This window comes from Sorex fumeus, unplaced genomic scaffold (genome assembly GCF_029834395.1).
Source record: "Sorex fumeus unplaced genomic scaffold, SorFum_2.1 ptg000003l, whole genome shotgun sequence".
Classification (NCBI taxonomy): Eukaryota; Metazoa; Chordata; class Mammalia; order Eulipotyphla; family Soricidae; genus Sorex; species Sorex fumeus.
Genome location: NW_026606060.1, coordinates 53,219,830 through 53,238,821, shown reverse-complemented (window position 1 = coordinate 53,238,821; position 18,992 = coordinate 53,219,830). Strand labels below are relative to the sequence as shown.

General features: G+C 44.4%; 1 protein-coding gene across 1 annotated transcript in view; it reads right to left on the bottom strand.

Annotated features, from left to right (window-relative positions):
- Positions 1-7,079: 7,079 nt before the first annotated feature.
- The window catches only part of TCP11L2 (t-complex 11 like 2), a 37,956-nt gene continuing 26,043 nt past the window's right edge, over positions 7,080-18,992 (bottom strand). The window contains exons 9-10 of the mRNA XM_056115307.1: positions 16,759-16,931; positions 7,080-9,567 (exon numbers count right to left, since the gene is read on the bottom strand). Coding sequence (XP_055971282.1) covers positions 9,323-9,567; positions 16,759-16,931 — 418 coding nt within the window. The 3' untranslated portion in view covers positions 7,080-9,322. The remainder of the gene's footprint in view (positions 9,568-16,758; positions 16,932-18,992) is intronic.

Sequence of the window (18,992 nt, the reverse complement as noted above, 5' to 3'; positions counted from 1 at the left end):
TTGCTCCAGCCTCTTACTGGATTTTTTTATTCCTGAGATGCCAGGGATCCAACCAGGGTCGGCTGCGTGCAAGGCAAATGCCCTACCTGCAGTACTATCGTTCCAGCCCCGAGGATGGTGATTTTTTTTTTTTTTTTTTTTGCTTTTTGAGTCACACCTGGCGACTTACAGGGGTTACTCCTACCTCATGCACTCAGGAATCACTTCTGGAGGTGCTCAGGGGACCATATGGGATGCTGGGAATCGAACCCAGGTCGGCCGCGCGCAAGGCAAACGCCCTACCCGCTGTGCTATTGCTCCAGCCCCCAAGGACGGACAGAAAATTCATATTCTCCACCAAGCTTGCAAGTGTAGCTGCTGAGCCAGATTCCTGGGTTTCCCTTATTCATCTGCCTTGCTGTGAGTCTCTATGGCCCTTTGCCTTCAGATCTAAAGAAGCCAACAATAGCTTAGAAATGCAAAGGTAAGGCTTCCTGTTCAGGCATAAAGAAAATGAGGGTACAAGTATATAACACAAGTATCTTTTTGAAAAGTCTAGTATACCATGGGAGATAAAGTCACAACTGATTGCTCAATGACATTTGAACATATCCATTGGCCTTGTCCTTTGCAGCTGATACAAAGGACAGTAACTGTAGCCTTCTGCATACCCTTGAGATTCACTGCAATGACAATATTGGGCTTTAATGAGCCATAGTGTTGAGGCGATTGTGACAGTTTTTGTTTGCATGTACATAGATATTCACTTATAGCATCTCAAATGCTAAAACCTCTTGAAGCGTGAAAGAGATTTGGTGCTAATAAGTTACAGTGATTAGAATGTATCCTGATGACATGGCACTTTTAGAATCTGCCGGGAAGTTTCGAGTGTGTTCTCTCCTTTGCTTCTCACAAAGTCTCAGCAAGGAGGTATGCAGGGTGGGGGAAGTGCCAGTGAGATTCTAAGCCTGCCTTGAGTAAACAGGAAAGTGAATTCCACTTCCAGTCTCAAGCCTGTGCTACTTTGACTCTACAGGTGGAAAACTCTGGCAGCTTTTCAGTCCTCAGAGGTAGAACAGGCAGAGCTTTTCCAAAAAGGGTGCAAGTGAGAGAAGAATATGTTGCCTCCAAACTGGCCCTTGCCTGGTTCAAGGGATGTTACTTCTATTGCTTAGCCTGCATTTGACTTCAAAATGCTCCCAACACAGTGCTCTACTGGGAGTGACAACTAAAAGATCAGGACAGACTCATGACTTTTTTCTTTATTTAAATAATGTAGGAAAACTGCTATTTGTTCAGCCATTGATTAAGCTGATTAAATGTGGCATGAATGCCGCATTACATTTTTTTTTAATTGTATCATCCGGAGTTCTGACATCCATTGACGATCAAGAATCAGGGACGCTGTGTCATTTGCCAAGGTGTCGAAAATCAGATGGGCTGGTCACGTAATGAGATTTAAAGACGACCGCTGGACTAGAGCTGTTACCAACTGGATTCCACGGGATGTCAAAAGACCGCGTGGCCGCCCACCTACCAGATGGTCAGACTTCTTTGTCAAGATCATGAATGATCGGTTTGAGGCCCTTCATGTTCCCGGAGCGAACAAATGCCATTGGGCTACACTAGCACGCGACAGGGACAAATGGAGACGTTACTGGCGCCCGCTCGAGCAAATCGACGACTAACGGGAAGTTAAGTGATTAAGTGATTAAGTTAAGTATCACCACTTCCTTTGGACAGCCTGGCAGGTTACCAAAAGTGTCCTGCCTGCACGGCAGAGTCTGGCAAACTTCCCGTGTCATACTCAATATGCCAAATACCAGTAACAATGATGGGTCTCATTCTCCTAACCCTGAAAGAGCATTGAAATGGCTCTTTTAAAATCTCAGGGCTAGGAAGAAGGAGACGTTACTGGTGCCTGCTCGAGGCAATCAGCGAACAACAGGATGATCGTGATCGTGATCGTGATCACCATGAAATAGTTACAAGCTTTCATGTTTTAGATTTAGCCATACAGTGATGAAACACTTACCCCTCCACCAGTGCACATTCTCCACCACCCACATCCCAATCCTCTTTATGGCAGACAATTTCCCCAATACTCTCACTCTCTAATTTGGGTCATTATGGTTTTTTTCTTTTTTTTTTTAATTGGGGCATTATGATTTGCTCAAAATTTCCTACCACCATTCAAGCCTACCTGACAGGGGTAGAGGCTAGATAATTTATTTTCCATTGCTCATTTTGAATATCTTGAGAGCTCTCACAGCCGTGATTATAAATGTAAATTTCTAGATTGTAAATGTTGGGCTCTGTAAGATAACATTTGTCCTTTCTCCCTTGCCACAGGAGCTTAAGTTTATCAGGTTACACCCATCACAGTGCTCCTGAGTCACTCCCATTTCTCTGTTTATCTATAAACTCTTCTCTTTGCTCTCCTCCACAGCCAGTTAAACACCTTTTCTCCCTAATCAGATTCTGTTAGCTTGTAAGATCAGATCCTTCTAAGGAAACTGAACTTGTAAGTTATGTCTTTTGCATAGTTTACCTTAAAGCAATGTCCTTTTGGTCTGGACACAGGAAACAGTTGCTTTGTAGCTTGGAAGTTGATTGACTCCGAATAGTATTTACTCCTGGGCATCTGCTTTCTTGACTCAGTTGCCCTTAGTTCCTAGCACCCCAAAAGCAGGGTCCCAGCGAGGGACTGAATGGACCCAGGGCAAGTTGTGAGCTACCCTGCCATCAAAATGGGCCAGGCCAGAGCACTATACTCAACTATAAGTTGAGGACATGATCATGGACAAATGCTGTAATGATCCAAAAGTAAGTAACGATGAGAGTAGGACCCTGCTGGGGCTAGGAAATCTAACCTGGCCTGAGGACTGCAGAATGTTTAGTGAGATGTCCTCAGGAAGAACCAAACTGTAAGTTTATATCTCTTACTGTGCTCATACAGAATGACATTGCTGGAAATATTAGAAGTAGATTTACTACAACTATTTAAGTGGATTACTAGCTGAGGAAAGTACACCCTTGTTGGGATCCCACCCTAGAGCAGATCTCCTAATAATCTGGAGTAATCTCTTTAGATGAGATTTTATCCTTGAGTTAATATCCTGGAGGAGTGGTCTTACCTCTCTTTGTTGATTTGTATATGTTCAACCCACCTTTGTGTGACCACCCTACGTGACGGATATATAAACTAAGACTGTAAGATAGGAGTGGGCTCGGGCTCCAGAGGGCAGAGTCAGAAGTGAGTGGGGCTGGGGCTTGAGAGAGAGAGAGAGAGAGAGAGAGAGAGAGGGAGAGAGAGAGAGAGAAGCAGAAGGGGAGTGAAGATTGGAATAAACTACTATTGATACCGACCAGGCTGACCCTCGTTCCTTCCTTCACCTGCCAATCGCCATAGACCTCCCCCAGGGTGGGGGAAACAGTGTGAGACTACTGAAGGTGTGAGACTATTGGGCAGCGGGAGAGATAGTGCTGCCGGTCTTTTGAAAACACACAGGGTTCCAGAGACATCTCTGTATGACACTAATTCATCTTGGGATTCAATTGGGAGTCTCTGGGCCAGGGCTGTTGGTGCGCTAAAATGGCACATTGTGGGTGTGACAGCCAGTCTGCTGGGTGGGTGGGGACCCGGGCTGTCCCTCTGCTGCCATGCTGCCTGGAGATTCAGTCCTGGAACCCGCATACTAGGCCTTGCTTGTGGAAGCTCTTGGTCACTAAGATTCCATCTGGAGTAGGCGGGGAGACTGCTCCACCTGGGGTGCCCCAGTGAAATTGGCCCAGTATGGAGCCCAGAGAGATCTCCAGTGCTGTGTGTCTTCCAGGACTTGCTGCTCTCTGGGCCAGGACTGTTTGTGCACAAAGATGGCACCCGAAGGCAAATTGGGGCATGACAGCCAGTCTGCTGGGTGGGTGGGGGTCCAGGGAGGGACAGTCCGGGTTCTCTGCCACCATGTGACCTGGAGATTCAGTCCTGGAACCCGCATACCTAGTCCTTGCTTGTGGAAGCTCTTAGTCTCCGATATTCCATCTGGAGTAGGTGGGGAGAGTGCATCTGCTCCATCTAGACCCATGACTTTAAGTCCATTTTCAGGAAAAGAAGGTTCAGGAAGCTAGAGGGGCTAGGACTTTTAGTGTCCAGCAATGTGCATGCCAGACTCTCTTCCATGCACTTTTGCTGCGTTCCTTGATGTTTGGGGGGAAAGGGAGGTGTAGGGTAGGGTGGAGTTTGGTGCTCTGTAAAAACTGTATCTTACATGCGTGCGGGGGAGGGATGCAAAGATGATAATGTGTTGTTGGCAGGTTCTCAGGGCAGCTCTCTCTCACTGCCCGCATTTGGTGCTCTCGAGCTGCAGTGTATGGACCGGATCAGGATGGCTCCTCTTTTACACTTTGCTTCTGTGCATGCTACTGTGCTCTCTTCTGTCTATTTCTGATTCTATGTAGTCTCTCCTCTGGTCTCTTCTGCTTCTCTCTCTGGAGCCCTTCACTCTGGATTCTGACTCTGCCTCTAAATTCTGACTCTGCACTCTGGATTCTGATTCTGCTCTCTGGATTCTGAATCTGGCCCCTACAGTCTTAGTTTATATAGCAGTCACATAGGGTGGCGACACAAAGGTGGGTTGAACGTTAATAAATCAACAAAAAGAGGTAAGACCACTCCTCCAGGAGATTAACTCAAGGATAAAATCTCATCTGAAGAGATTATTCTGGATTACTAGGAGATCTGCTTAAGGGCGGGATCCCATTCAGGGTGTGTGGCTTTCTTCTTTCCCCAGCTAGTAATCCACTTAAATAGTTATAGTAAATCTAGTTCTAATATTTCTAGCAATGTCATTCTGTATGATAAGAGATATATCAATTTAAAGTTTGCTTCTTCCTGAGGACGTCTTACCACAACCCTCAGGCCAGGTTAATCTCCCTAACCCCAGCAGGGTCCTAGTCTCATTACTTTTGGATCACAACAGCATTTGTCTATGATCATGCTCTCAACTTATAGTTGAGTATTGTGGCTCTTTGGCCTGGCCCATTTCGATGCCAGGGTAGCTCACAACTTGCCCTGGGTCCATTCAGTCCCTCATCGGGACCTTGCTTTTGGGGTGCTAGGAACTAAGGGCAACTGTTGAGAGCAGATGCCCAGGAGTAAATATTATTGGAGTCAATCAACTCCCAAGTTACAAAGCATAATATTAACTGTCTTCCTGTGTCCATACAGAAAGGACATTGCTTTCAAGTAAAGCAATTACAGAAAGGACATTGCTCTAAATTCCCTGTGGCAAGGGTGAAAGGACAAACCCATTGTTATCCTACAGTGCTCGGGGGTGGTTCTCTTCCCTTGTACTCTGGAGTGATGCCTGGCTGTGCTAGGAGGACCATGTGGTGCTGGGGATTGAACTGGGGTCAGCTGCATACAAGGCAAGTGCCTACTACCCCCAGGGCCTGCCCCCTTCCCATTAGGAGGGATCGGTGGACCATAAGCAGAAGGGGCAATCCTTTTCTTTCCCTATTTTTCTGAGTAAACGTAGACTTAATGGGCAAGGGTGGGACTGAATCCACTGTGTGCAGGGCCTACTCTGGGCTATGTGCTCAGACTAGCATATGTGGTACTGGGAATTGAACCAAATATAGCCATGGTAAGGCAAGCACCCACACCACTGAACTCTCTCTGTGGCCCTTTTCTGGGTGAATGGAGAACACTGACGGTCTAAGGGCAGCTGGATGACAGACTGAAGGCTGGGTCTCTGCAGAGGCTAAATGGAGTAGCCACTTCCCTCAAGAAATTTTCCTGAGTTTAGTTACCCCCTTGGGAGGTAACAATATGAGAACTGTCTGTTAAGTGATTCTTCTCACACACCAACCATGTTGGACCCCAGGGGCTGCTGCTTTGCTTCTCGGCACCCTTCTCAGAGGCAAGGAAGAGTCTTATGGCCTCACACCTCTACATTCAAATGCTAAAGAGGAACCTACATTCTAGTGGATTTCCCCCCCTCTGCTCTTTAGCATACTCTTCCCTGGAGGAGAAAGTCCTCACTGGATAATTTTGGTGGAAGTGGGAGTCCCAGGATCAGTTTCTCCTTCATTCCCCCTCAAAAATGAGAGCCCGGACCCAGGACGTCAAATTTTCTGGCATAATGGTGAGAGCTGGCTCTTGCTGTGCTAAGCAAAGGAAGCCAAACAGAAAGGATGCTGAAGGATGCAGCTTTAAAGCACCAAAGGAGCTGGCTGCAGTCCTGGAGCTGGTCCTTCCACTGGACCAAGTGTGACTCCCAGACTGAATGGAACCTGCAAGGGCTTAAGTATCTGCCCAATAAGCTTCTTTCTGCTTCCACCAGCCATGTCCATTTCTCTTGCTTATCCTGGGTTCCCCATGTAAGTACACTGCACTTGACTCTGAGGCCCTACCCTTACCTGGAATCTTGACAATTTCCTACTTTTCCTTCGTGTTTTTATGCAAGATTGATCACCCCTATATGTAGTTCGATGATTCTTTTTTCTCTAGTTCCATGTGTACAGGCTTCCATTTCTTGGGAAATAGAATGTTTCTATTTTGTCTTGTTGGATAAGCCATGACAAGTAGGGAGTGTTGAGAATCCTATCACCATTTAGTTACGTAGGAAAAAATGTGAATTTGCCCCAAAACCCCGCAAAAGAACATAATAAATTGGACAAAACAGGAACATTCTATTTTAGGGTAGCAGGGGGAAACTCCATCTATTGTACTGCCCCAATTATACTTCACTGGAATTGGTGATAAGTTTGTCCTTCTTACTAGATTATAAACCCTCTTGAGGACAGTGCCTTTCAAGTCTCTCTGTATTATAGTATTATGGCCTCTGAGATACTCCTTGGTACACAGCAGATGCTCTGAAAATGTTTGCTGACTGACAGAGAATGTGACCTGATGCCTGTGAAGTTGTCATAATCTGCAGAAGAAGCATTTCTAGACAAGTACAATAAAGACTACAACATTCCAGTCCCATACTACCAAAGGTGGCTTAAAAAATGAATGCTGAGTGCAGAGCTAGGAGTAAGATGTGGCGTGAAACACAAAGAAACAGACCCAAAAAAACGGACACTGACTACCTTGAAATAATTTTTAAAGTTTTCAAATTGAATTAGTGCAAACAATACATAGTTGAGCAATAGAAGAATGAAAATATATATTTACGGTATTTCATTAAATTGCTATTACAAAACAAGACCACGCTGAGAAAAACCTCAAAAGTAGAAGTAAACATTTAGGTAAAAGTCAGATAAATCACATGGTAAGAGATATTAAACATTCTAAATAAACGGAGTTTCCTAAATCCAGATTTGAGACATTGAGATTTACTCTGTCACTTAATAAAAAAGAGAAATGCCCTTCATTTCCAATGCATGAGAAATGATGTTTGCAATTTTCCTGCTGGCAAGTGCAGTACCGTAGAGTAATTAGGAAGACCATTTGGATTCCATCTTAATGACAAAAAAATATAGACCACTGGTCTCTCTGATAACTCTACAGTTGGCCTCAGAAAGTGACAAAAAAAAAAAGCATGCAGCAATACTACTTTTTTCTGTAGCCCCACCCAGCAGCCCGGGCTCCACTTAAAAATTCCAACTAAAGAGAAAATGGAAACAAAAATCATTAAGCACCTTAGGGTTTCTAAGCGTGGGGAAGACCTGTACAAAATGGAAATACAAAGTCTGTGTGGGGGTGGGGGAAGGGAAGGAGGCTTGGAGGGATGGATCTAAGATCCAAGATGTGATCTGTGGTACAATTCAACTTACAACCTTGCTTACCAGGACAGGATGGCTGTTTTATTATTGGTCATTTTGAAACAAACAAAAAATTGAATTAGTTTCCTCCAATTTGGGCAGATTTCTTCCAAAATGTAGAGATTATAGGTATTTTATTCATACCGTCATTTTTCTGGAACTAAGTCAAATAATTCGGTAGCACCGTGATGGGGCAAACAAGAGATGGGGAAGACAGGAGCCTGTGTCTTCTAACTCACTCTTTACCAAACTGCCATGAATCTTTAGAGACCTTAGAGTCTTCCTAGACTGTGAGTCTATCCAAATCTAGCCCTTTCCTTAATTTCAAAAGCATGTCGTCCCAAGACAAGCAGATTTCTCTGCAGGCTCAGTGGAACCAATGCCAGCTTGGCCAAGGTGAGTCTAAATGCTCCAGAATGGCAAAGGCTGACAACATTTGGGAAGGTATCTTGGTCACAGCGGGGTAAGAATTTAATCAGCACAAGCACATCTGCTAAGTTAAAGGGTTACAAAAAATTTAAGTTCATTTGTTTCTTTTTCAGATGTGAACTTTGCTGAGAAAAGGGGTCTACGGGGGTCTTCATTTTACTGCTGATTTCCCTTCTTTTTGTGTCTAAGTCCATTTAGCCCATGCAACATTATTTACACCACCCCCTCCAAAAAAATAGCCAACTCTCATATAAACCCTATTAATGGACTGAGAAATACAAGGACATTTACTAAGAAATGTGTACAAAAAATGTTTCTCTCAAAGAGCAGGTTCCACTGAGACTGCAAAGAAATCTGCTTGTCTTGGGACGACATGCTTTTGAAATTAAGTAAAGGGCTAGATTTGGATAGACTCGCTGTCTAGGAAGACTCTAAAGTCTCTACAGCAGGTTAAGTTAAGCAGAAACCAACCTCTGGAATAAAATTTTTCAAAAAGATTTCTCTTTGTACTAAACAGGTTTTTACCGAAATTTTATATATAGGAATATGTATTTAATACATTTAAATTCTAACAAACACTGACAACTGGTATTAATTACAAAATGTGACTTAGCACACATTTGTGGTAACAGAAGGTTTACTATGTAACTTCCCATTATACAACAAAAATTAATTGCATATTTCAAATAAAAGTATGCATACTTCACACAATTTTTCTGAATATCAACCTACTTGGTTATTCTCCCAACTTTCAACTCTTTGAAAGAAGTTGTTCTAAAACTTAAAACTCTTTAGCTTTCATAGCAACAGAGGAGAAAACACAATTCCTTTGGGGGTGAATGAATAAGCGACAGAAATGCTAAAGAAATCATTTACAAGTATTATATAGGTAACAATGCATTACAAACTGCTTTCTGTTCACTACACTTCTTTTTGCTTTTCTAACTTGGAAGTGGTGCGCAGATAGGCCCTATATGCTGTGTATGTCTTCTGCGACGCTAATCTTACTGGATTACTCAGACTCAGGCTCACGCCGCACCTTGGACAGGAGTCAGAATGTGCCGCACCTGTAATGCCACCAAAGGGAACAAACTGGGAGCTGGAATGCTGGATTTCCGATCTCTCAGCCAGCATCAGTTCCGGTTCAGTTAGTAGGTGATGACCCATCTGGCTTCCCTGTGACTTCTTCCCCAAAGAGGAGCTTCCGGAGTATATTGGCATAAAACGGTCCATATACTCGCTTGTTGAGATTCACGATGTTTGCGTACTGAGAGCCAAGCACTTCGAGCTCCTGCTGGATGATGGCAAGACCTCCTGGCACCGGAGGCAGGGACTTTTGAGGACTTGGAAGACAGAGTAGGTCTTTCATGTACAGCTGGATCCGTTTATCTGTTGGGAAGGAGAGAGTGTTACCTGCCCCTCATTATCAAAGCATAATTTTAAAAAAATGAGAACAGTCATTAGAGTAATGAATTGCAATATTGCCAATGCTTTATCCCTCCCTCTATCATGTCCTTTAGAAGGTAGCTTCTTTTTTTTGCTTTTGCTTTTTGGGTCACACCAGGCGATGCTCAGGGGTTACTCCAGGCTCATGCACTCAGGAATTACTCCTGGCGGTGCTCGGGGGACCATATGGGATGCTGGGAATCGAACCTGGGTCGGCCATGTTGGCTGTGTGCAAGGCAAACGCCCCACCCGCTGTGCTATCGCTCCAGCCCCCTAGAAGGTAGCTTTGCAGTTCCTCCCATCGAAGGCCAAAGTCTGGCTTCCTAGGCCTTTAACTGGGATGCTAGTTCTATGTCAAAGTCTTAAGAATCAAAGTTCACATCATCTGGATGTACCCACCACACCATGGTGGACCAGCCTGGACCTCAGGATAAGTCATATTGAGCCTAGCTCTCTCTGTTGCCTTCCTAGATCAATCTGTGGACAAGTCGCAAACAGCTGAGACCCTAGCCAAGATCAGCAGAACTTCGACCTAAAGAGCTGACTGCAAGTGCAAAGGGGAGCCCAGCAAGACCAAAAAGAACAACCCGCCTGCTCCCACAGTCTAGTGAGAAATACTACATGCTTAGGTTTCTATAGCTATGGAGTTTGCTGGGCTAAATGATTAAAAAATGAGGAGCATTTTGCAGGCAGGGCAGGGAGAGTCTACAAATGTCAATAGGTAAGATCTTAATTTTAGTCATCCACACTGAAGCTCCACTTGTAAACCAGCATTGCCACCCTGGCCCACTTTGGGGTTTATAAAAAGAAAAACCATATAAAGGGCAGGGGTTTCACACAGAAATTCAAATGTATGACTATTTTTGAAAAAATTTAGAGAGTTGGCAAACTTAAGGACCCACATGAGCACATGGCACCAATGACCACATGCCCAGGTTTTCCAAGGATGGTCAAGTTTATATTCACTGTCCTGGCAACATTATAAAGAACACTCTCTGGGCCAGGGATGTGGCTCAGTATGTGGCTTACATGTATAAGAGACTGGGTTTGATCCCTGGCACACACAGAAACGTCCTTAGAGGATCAGCCCAACACTTCGCCAGTAAACTAGAGGCACTAAAGAAGGGACCACCCCAACTGGCACTTTCACTATATCCCTCATCCTTTCTGTGTCAATGCAGCTACTCTTCAGACCATTTACAAATATCATTCCAAGGCATAAATCCAAGAGGCTGACTGCAGCAGTTAGTATTGAACCAACAATGCTGGATAGGGCCATGCTGCTCCAGTGAATTTCTCTGGTTCTGGAAACTACGACCTCACATGTAAGGAAGTTTACTGAGAAAAATACACTCCATCAAATACTGACAACTATGACATTAATGAAACTTACCTCTGAACATCATCATCTGTGAACATCATCTGGATGTACCCGCCACACCATGTGGACCATCCTGGACCTCAGGATAAGTCATATTGAGGAAACACACGTTTCTTCAAAGTCATGTGTTCCAGTCAGACCTGACCTAGCACTCAGAGTTCCCAGTGTTTCATATTCATGCCTTAGAATTGATTCCTATTAGAATTTCCCTCTGAGTATCTCACCTCTGCAGAATGTTCCCTTCCATGCCCAGCCCTGATCCCTGGGGCTCTCCCTAGAAACTGTCAGACTATCACACCACCTAACTCGAATCTCTCTTCCTCCATGGTGATGGTGGGTTCTCCGAAGCTAAGGGCTCCTTTTGTTAATCTCTATATATCTGGTCCGGCAGGTGGTAGGCATACTCACCCATGCTTATGATTGAATGCAAGTGAGAAAGGGATGAAAAAGACCAACAATTATCATCGAAAACTGAAGACCATAAAAGCCAGGGGGAAACAGGACTGAAAAAGGCAATCAAAGATCACTCAGGCTGGAGAAACCTGCAATCTGTCCACAAGAATAAATGACTCCTCTTACGAGTCATTTGTACAATTAAAAATTACATTTTAAAAAATGAGATAGCTAGAAGCAAATTCTAAAGCAGGCAATCTGTAGTGTCTACCTAATTTTTATATATATTTGAAAATATTAGTTTAAAAGGACAACTGGTTTAAATATTAGTTTTAAAGGACAATTCTTCCTGAACTATTGTTCTAAAGGGCTTAAAGCATAGTGGGAAGCTATAATCCCTTTGTAAATAAATAGCACGAAACAGCAAAGAGAAACAGCAAAAGGCAGGTGGGAACAGAGAGCAGGGGATAAAAATCATGACATTAGAACATTAGTATCAGAGAACTGCTCCAAGTGCTTAATTCATTCTCTACTGCAGGCAGGAAATTAAGAGTCAACTGTATACTGAATCTCCCTTACACTGGTTGCCTGTCTCTCAGGAGCCTTCCGGGTTTATTTTCGCCACAGATATGGTCCAAATACTTCCCTGCAAGATTGCTTAATTAAAGAATGGGACTCTTTTAAGACTGTTATTAGGCTGACAAGTGGTTCTGTCCCCTCCGTGTATAAGCCAGGTGTTATATCAAGACTTTAAGTGACAGAAGCATTTGTCCACCTACAAAAAGCTAAACCAAGTCTTTGCCAAAGGCGTGCCTTTGGCTTCCAGAATAGAAGATGCACAAGTGAGTCATTTGAGTTGCTAGGCAACAATACTTTAAAAGAGGTTTAAAAATGCTCTCGATTTAAAGAGCTTTAAAAATGCTTGCAAAAGAACAAACTTTCAGACTGGGGAGGGCTGGGTGGAAAAAGGCTTATTTACCAGGTTTAAAGGTTGTCTGGCTCTTAAAATCATCTTTTTTTTTTTTCCTTTTTTATTAGTGAAGCAACATGAGGTACAGTTGTAGATTTACAAATTTTGTGCTTGGATCTCGGTCATACCACGATCAAATACCCATCCCTCCACCAGTGCCCATTTTCCACCACCAGGATAATATCCCTCCCCCCCCATCCTCCCATCCCCCCATCCCCCCCTGCCACTGTGGCAGGGCATTCCCCCCTGTTCTCTCTCTCCTCCTGGGCGCTGTGTTCAGCCAAAGAGGCATTGAGTGGCGAACATGTTCAGTCCAGTCTACTTTCAACCTGCATCTCCCCTCCTGGGAGGATCCTCCAAACACCCTCCACTTGGTGTTCCCCTTTCTATCTGAATTGTCCTTTCCCCTAGAATACCCAGCTGGCCTCTAAGTTATGGAGTAATTCTCCTGGTGTTGCTCTCAGCTATTCTTGGGTATTAATCTCATATTTTATTATTTTATATCCCCCAGATGAATGCTATCTTTCTATGTCTATCCCTCTCTTTCTTAAGGACGTTTTCCAAGAGGGGCATCTCCTGGTCTCCCAGTTCCCCTTTCCCACTGACATTCCAAGTACTTCCCTTATCTAAAAGAAGGCCCCAGAGGGCACCCAGGTGCTCTGACTACTTTGCCAACAAGCAAGAGATCAAAGTGAGTAAGAATGTCTTGGGTGGGTTTTTTTGTTTGTTCTTTAGTTTGTTTTTTGGTTTGGTTTTGGTTTCTGGGTCATACCTGACAATGCTTAGGACTGACTACTCATGGCTCTGAGCTCAGAGATCACTCCTGGTGGGCTCCAGGGACCATTTGTAGAGCCAGGAATTGAACCTGGGTTGGCCACAGGCAGGGCAAACACCCAACCCTGCTATGCTATCTCTTGGGCCCAAGTAAGAATCCGAGCTCTATAGAGACAAGTACCTGGACTCCAGACACACAGGCAACCTCTAGTCCAATGCACAGTCTATGACAGAGCTGCCCCAGATGACTCCAGAACTCAAAATGAAGGAAAAAATATGATTCTGGTCTTGTAAAGCCTCTGGAATTGGGACTTGCTACACAGATTGACTGCAATGATAGCGTTCAAACAAATATAGGCAGTTAAGATGTTCTCAAATGCTCTTCACCTTCCAGGACTTGCACAGTGATTTTCGGGGACATGCTGGAGTGACAGCACAGTGGGTAGGGCGTTTGCCTTGCACATGGTCAACCCGGTTTGATTCTTCCGTCCCTCTCGCAGAGCTTGGCAAGCTACCAAGAATATCCCGCCCACATGGCAGAGCCTGGCATGCTCCCCATGGTGTATTCGATATGCCAAAAACAGTAACGACAAGTCTCACAATAGAGACATTGGTGCCCGCTCAAGCAAATGGATGAACAATGGGAGGACAGTGCTGACAGTGCTCTTCTCATGGAAGATCCCGGGGAGTGGGAGCACAAGTCTGTTCACATCATTCTTACTGATCTTCCTACAGCCAAAGCAAGCCCCATGGTCAAGTTCAACACTAACAATGGAGACGTATCCTCTGCTCACACGGAGGGTACTGCAAAGTGACTTGGCAAAGACTGGGCTGGACACGGCTATGATAGAAAGCAAAGGATTGGAACCCATCCTCTTGGTGCTAGTCAGAGACTTTTAAATGTGAGACCACCCAGTTCATCCAACAGACTTTTTTTGAGCACCAGATTTTGGCAGGCAGAGATTAGGAGTCAAAAGACTTGAGAATCTAATGCAACTATACAGGTGCATGGCAACAGGTGTCTTGACTTAATGTAGCAAAGGTACCTGAGTAAAGAGCTGAGGAGGGTTGGGAAGGTGGATGAACAGGGCTAGTAAGTGGGTGACTGGGAAGGAACATGACAGAGAGGAAAAAGCAAGAAGACAGAAGCTCTGTGTGGTGTTGGTCATTTAAAGGAATGAGCCAGTTTGAAATACAGGTAAAGAAAAGAATGTTGTATGTGATATAAGCTTCCCCGTTTTGGTAAATGTGATGTTGACTCGTAGTAAAGGTAAAAGGTAAAGGCCCTCCCGTTGATCGTCGATTTGCTCGAGCGGGCCCAGTAACGTCTCCGTTGGAGACTTTGTTGTTACTGTGTCTGGCATATCGACTACTCTCGGTAGCTTGCCGGGCTCTCCGAGAGGGGCGGAGGAATCGAACTCGGGTCGGCCATGTTGGCTGGGTGCAAGGCAGACGCCCTACCCGCTGTGCTATCGCTCCAGCCGACTCGTAGTAGCCCAGCAGAAATGCCTGTAAGTTGAAGAGGTCTGATTAGCATCTGGAAAATGGCCAGATCTGCATCTATGGAGCTGTGGACCGTCCAGATGAAGAAATAGTTGTAATTCTCAAGGAAGTAAGCATAACAAAATGGGACCTAAATTTACAAGAAAGAATATAAAGGGGAGGCAAGGGGTAGTGATACTACCCCATTTTTTAAAAAGCAGGGGTTCAGCAGCAGAACCCTTACCTAGCATGTGTGAGGATCTGGGTTGTGCCCCTGATGCATGACTACACACACCCCAACTCTGGGACAATAATATACAGGAAGCAAATGTCTTAGTATAATTACATATTACATGAAACAGGCCTTGTCTATATTAAAATATTTTGTACTAAAATAATGAGAGAGAGAGAGAGAAAGAGAGAGAGAGAGAGAGGAAAAATGTCTGCCGTAGAGGCAGGTAGTGGGGAGGGGTGGAAACCCAATCATGAAAAACTTTTTAACTGTGTATATCACTCTGATTCAATTAAAAAAAATTTAGAAATTTACCCACCACCACCCCCGAAAATATGAGATAGCTTGGTAAGAAGTCCTCCCTCAGCACTAGACTCGTAATGTGACCATGGGGGAGGGCTACTCAACTGCCTCGGTTTCCACCCACATTTGTTAAATGCCAACATTAGGCCCACATGGTACAACTCAGAGCAGCGGTGTCCCATCCTGACGAGGCAGGCATGGTCGTCACCGGGGGCTCTAATGGCACGTGGCCAGTGGCTGTAGCCAGGCTGGCCTCTTCCTCTGCAGACCATCACAGGCTGCAGGGCAGACTCTTGCCAGCAGGGAAGATCCTGCATGAGTCCAGCTCCAGGCTGCTGCGTTTATGCCATGCTGGTGACTTAGCAACTGTCACCTCTAACACAAACAGGCTCTTATCTGGGCTGAGGGTTGAAGCTTGACACTATTAAGGGGCCAGCGTGGCCATGATCCCGTGCATTCCATCACCACTGTGAGACACAGTTTGAGAGCCTCGGTTAATAAGTACTTGTGTACTCTGGGCCGGAAGATGTATGGATTTATGCTAGAATGACGGCACAGTCTACAAGGAGGATGCTGCTTCACATCGTGGCATCAGCCTCTCGCCTTCTGTGGCCAAAATACCTGGGTGTTTGGAGGAAACATGTTCCCTGCTGTGCCAGGCTCCAGGCACTGAGCACACACCCTGCACTTAAATTCCTTAGCTTTCTGTCTCCACAACTGATTCTCAAATGGGTATGTTCTAGTCATGCCAACTGGTATCCAATGAGACAGAATTTCCAGTTGCTGTCTGGACTGAAGGAAACAGGCACCTGTTTTCCACCTGGTGAACATTGGATAGACACAGGCCAGAGCTGAAGCCTGTGGAGCTGTAGAGACAGCCAGCCCCAAGGAAGGACATGCTGACAGAGGGACAGGGGAAAACGCGCTGGTGACCACGTCTGTCAAGCTGTAGTGCGGCCAGTCCTACCAGCTCTTCTCAGAGGACACAATCCCTTTGTCAGGATTCTTTTCCTGTCAGAGGGACTAGGAAACATCCCCACACCATCTCTGTTTTTCCAACCCAGCAACACACTTGACAGTTGACACCCTTTCCTGGTAATCCGGTGCAAAGAAACCCAACTATTGGCCTCCAAGTTCTGTGACCTTTTGAGTCTTTGTCTCTCTGTGTCTAGTCAAGGAAGAGACATCAGTTCACCTAAACTAACTCTGGGCCGGAGGGGGGGGGGGCTAGTTTTTTTTCTTTTTTTCCTGTGAGCTCACAGTCAGCTGGTTTGAACTGTATGACCAAGGCTTTAAAAATAACTGGCAGCATTATGTTGTTTCATTCAGAAAGACACACTGGCTGGAGGGTAAGAGAATGGCCCTGAGCTCCCAGCTCCCCGGTACCACCACCTCTACACTGTAATATACTACATGATACAGTAAATCCCGAACCTTTGAAAATATTAGTGTTTTCTTTATATTTTCAGTATTCATTCTCCGAAAGAACTTAGGCAGTCTTTTTGACTAAAAATTGACTGCCAGGTGACATTAATCAAATTCAGAAAGTTCAAATTACTTGGGTGTGAAATGGAGACCAATCGGAACAGGGAGACTCACCAATCAATGACCGGATGGGGTTGCCTTCCTCTTCGATACTTGAAAATTGGCCCACCAGATTAGCTTGAATTTCAGCATTCAAAGCAGGCAAGCCTCTCTCGGTGAGGGTCTTATTAACCTCAGCACACGTCTGAACACCAATGGAATTCAAGACTTCCTTCAGGTTAAAGGTCCTACAAAACAAAAATCAAAATCCCACCATGGAGAATGTTTCTGTTCATTAGTTTTCGTGTTTTTAAATAAGATATGCTGAGCTGGAGCGATAATACAGTAGGGAGGTCATTTGCCTTGCATGTGGTTGATAAGGTTCGATTTGGCCCCCGATATGGTGGGTTCCCTGAATCCCACCAGGACTAATTCCCGAGCACAGAGCCAGGAATAAGCCCCGAGTACTGTCAAGTGTGTCCCCAAACCCAAAAATAAACAAGCATTTTGACTGGATGCCAATTTTCTTTTCTACAGATGACATGTGCATCTTTTGGAATGAATTTAGGCGTAACTCCTCCCAACATTAAATTTTAAGTAGCAAATTATTAAACTAAAACCACTTAATATGATATGTAGTACTTAAATAGGAAGGCACAAACAGGAATATGATCCTAAAGATCAGTCTATAATCCCATGTTCATGGAGGGCTTTCAGAAATGGGAAGTCCCTATTTACTCTTTAAACCAAAGGATATCCCTTTAAAGGATATCCCTTTGGTTTGAATACACCAACTTATTATATATTTTTACTGTGTTTCTAAAATGACATTAAATAAATTACCCATTCCTAGGTAGTAAATATATAGCATGAATTAAAAACAAGAAATTCCTTTCTATTATTAAAATCACAGAGCTAATCAATAATTCCAAATAATTCCAAATAATCCCAAACGAAGTCCAGAAAACTATAAAGGAATGGACTGCTTGCTAAGTAAGATAGAAGAGGTAACTGGAAAAAAAAAACTGGTCAGGTCCATACTATTGGGGAATGATGACTGCAAAGTGCATCTCACCATTCAGAAAGGATCTTAAAAACGGTTCTGTGCAAAATGGCAATTAAAGAGAAAAGAGCATCGAAGTGGGAGACAGTGTTGTGAAGAAATTAGGGCATATCCTGTGTCACTGTGTGACCTAGGTTGAAATCTTGGCTCTGCCTCTAAACTCACTGATTTATTCTTAGCATATTGTCAGAAAGGGAATAAATACCTAACAAGAAGAAGAAAATACTGAGAACTGTTTCCCATATCTTTTATGACAAGAAGAATTAAGTTCTTATCATTCTGCCTTGACTAAATTTTTTATCAGTCTACAATGAACCTGTCTTTGGGGCTCCAATACACCAAAGGTAGATTGATGATGGCAACGTGTTTACCTCCTGACTTTATATATAAAGAAGTTGCTTGCTTTCTTCTGCTTTTAATGAGACTTCCTAAGTTGAAGGGAAAATTTCATTTTGAGCACACCCCATGGTACATTAAAGATGTCACAACTCTCATTACTTTCCAAATGGCATCGTCAAATCTAACTGACCACTCGGGATTATCTGCCTTTTCACAGTGTGAGTGCGACTGCCCCATCCATAGTGCTGGTACTTGAAAATTGACCATATTCATTTGCTAACACTGACTGGGGAGAAGAGTCAAGGAAACAATAAAACGACCACAGAGGATGATTTAACAATGAAACAGTCACTGGAAACTAACACTGGCCAAGTGCCGACTGCTTGCCAGCTCTAAGTGCTTCACACAAACCAGCTGAAGTTCTCACAACTGCAGCTGGAACAATGATTCTCCCTTTCTTGTCAGTTAGGAAGAGAGGAACACCCAGGAAAACATAGGACAGTGGCAGATCTGGGATCTGAAACTTTGACAGAGCTGAAGGTCTGTTCTTTTAGCAAGCAGTTCATCTCTCAGTAAACTGAGGGTTCCCTAAAAACTTCATCAGAAAATACTTCTGCAAGGTAATCATTCACCAACGTGAGGAGATGCTGAGGAAAGATAAGATGCAAAAGCAGAGAGGGCTGCTTTCATTTTAGGTCCCAGGGCCCAAGGGTGGCACAACCATCTCGGCAGGGCGGCAGCAAAGACTAGGAGGGGCAGGGCCTTGGAACGGTCAGACCTTAGTTTGACCTTTTCTTGCCATGAAGCCAGAAGCAAATCCTGGTTTCTCTCTGAGCTTCAGTCCGAAATAAGAACTTTGGATGGAGCTGGAGCGATAGGATAGCAGGTAGGGCATTTGCCCTGCAAG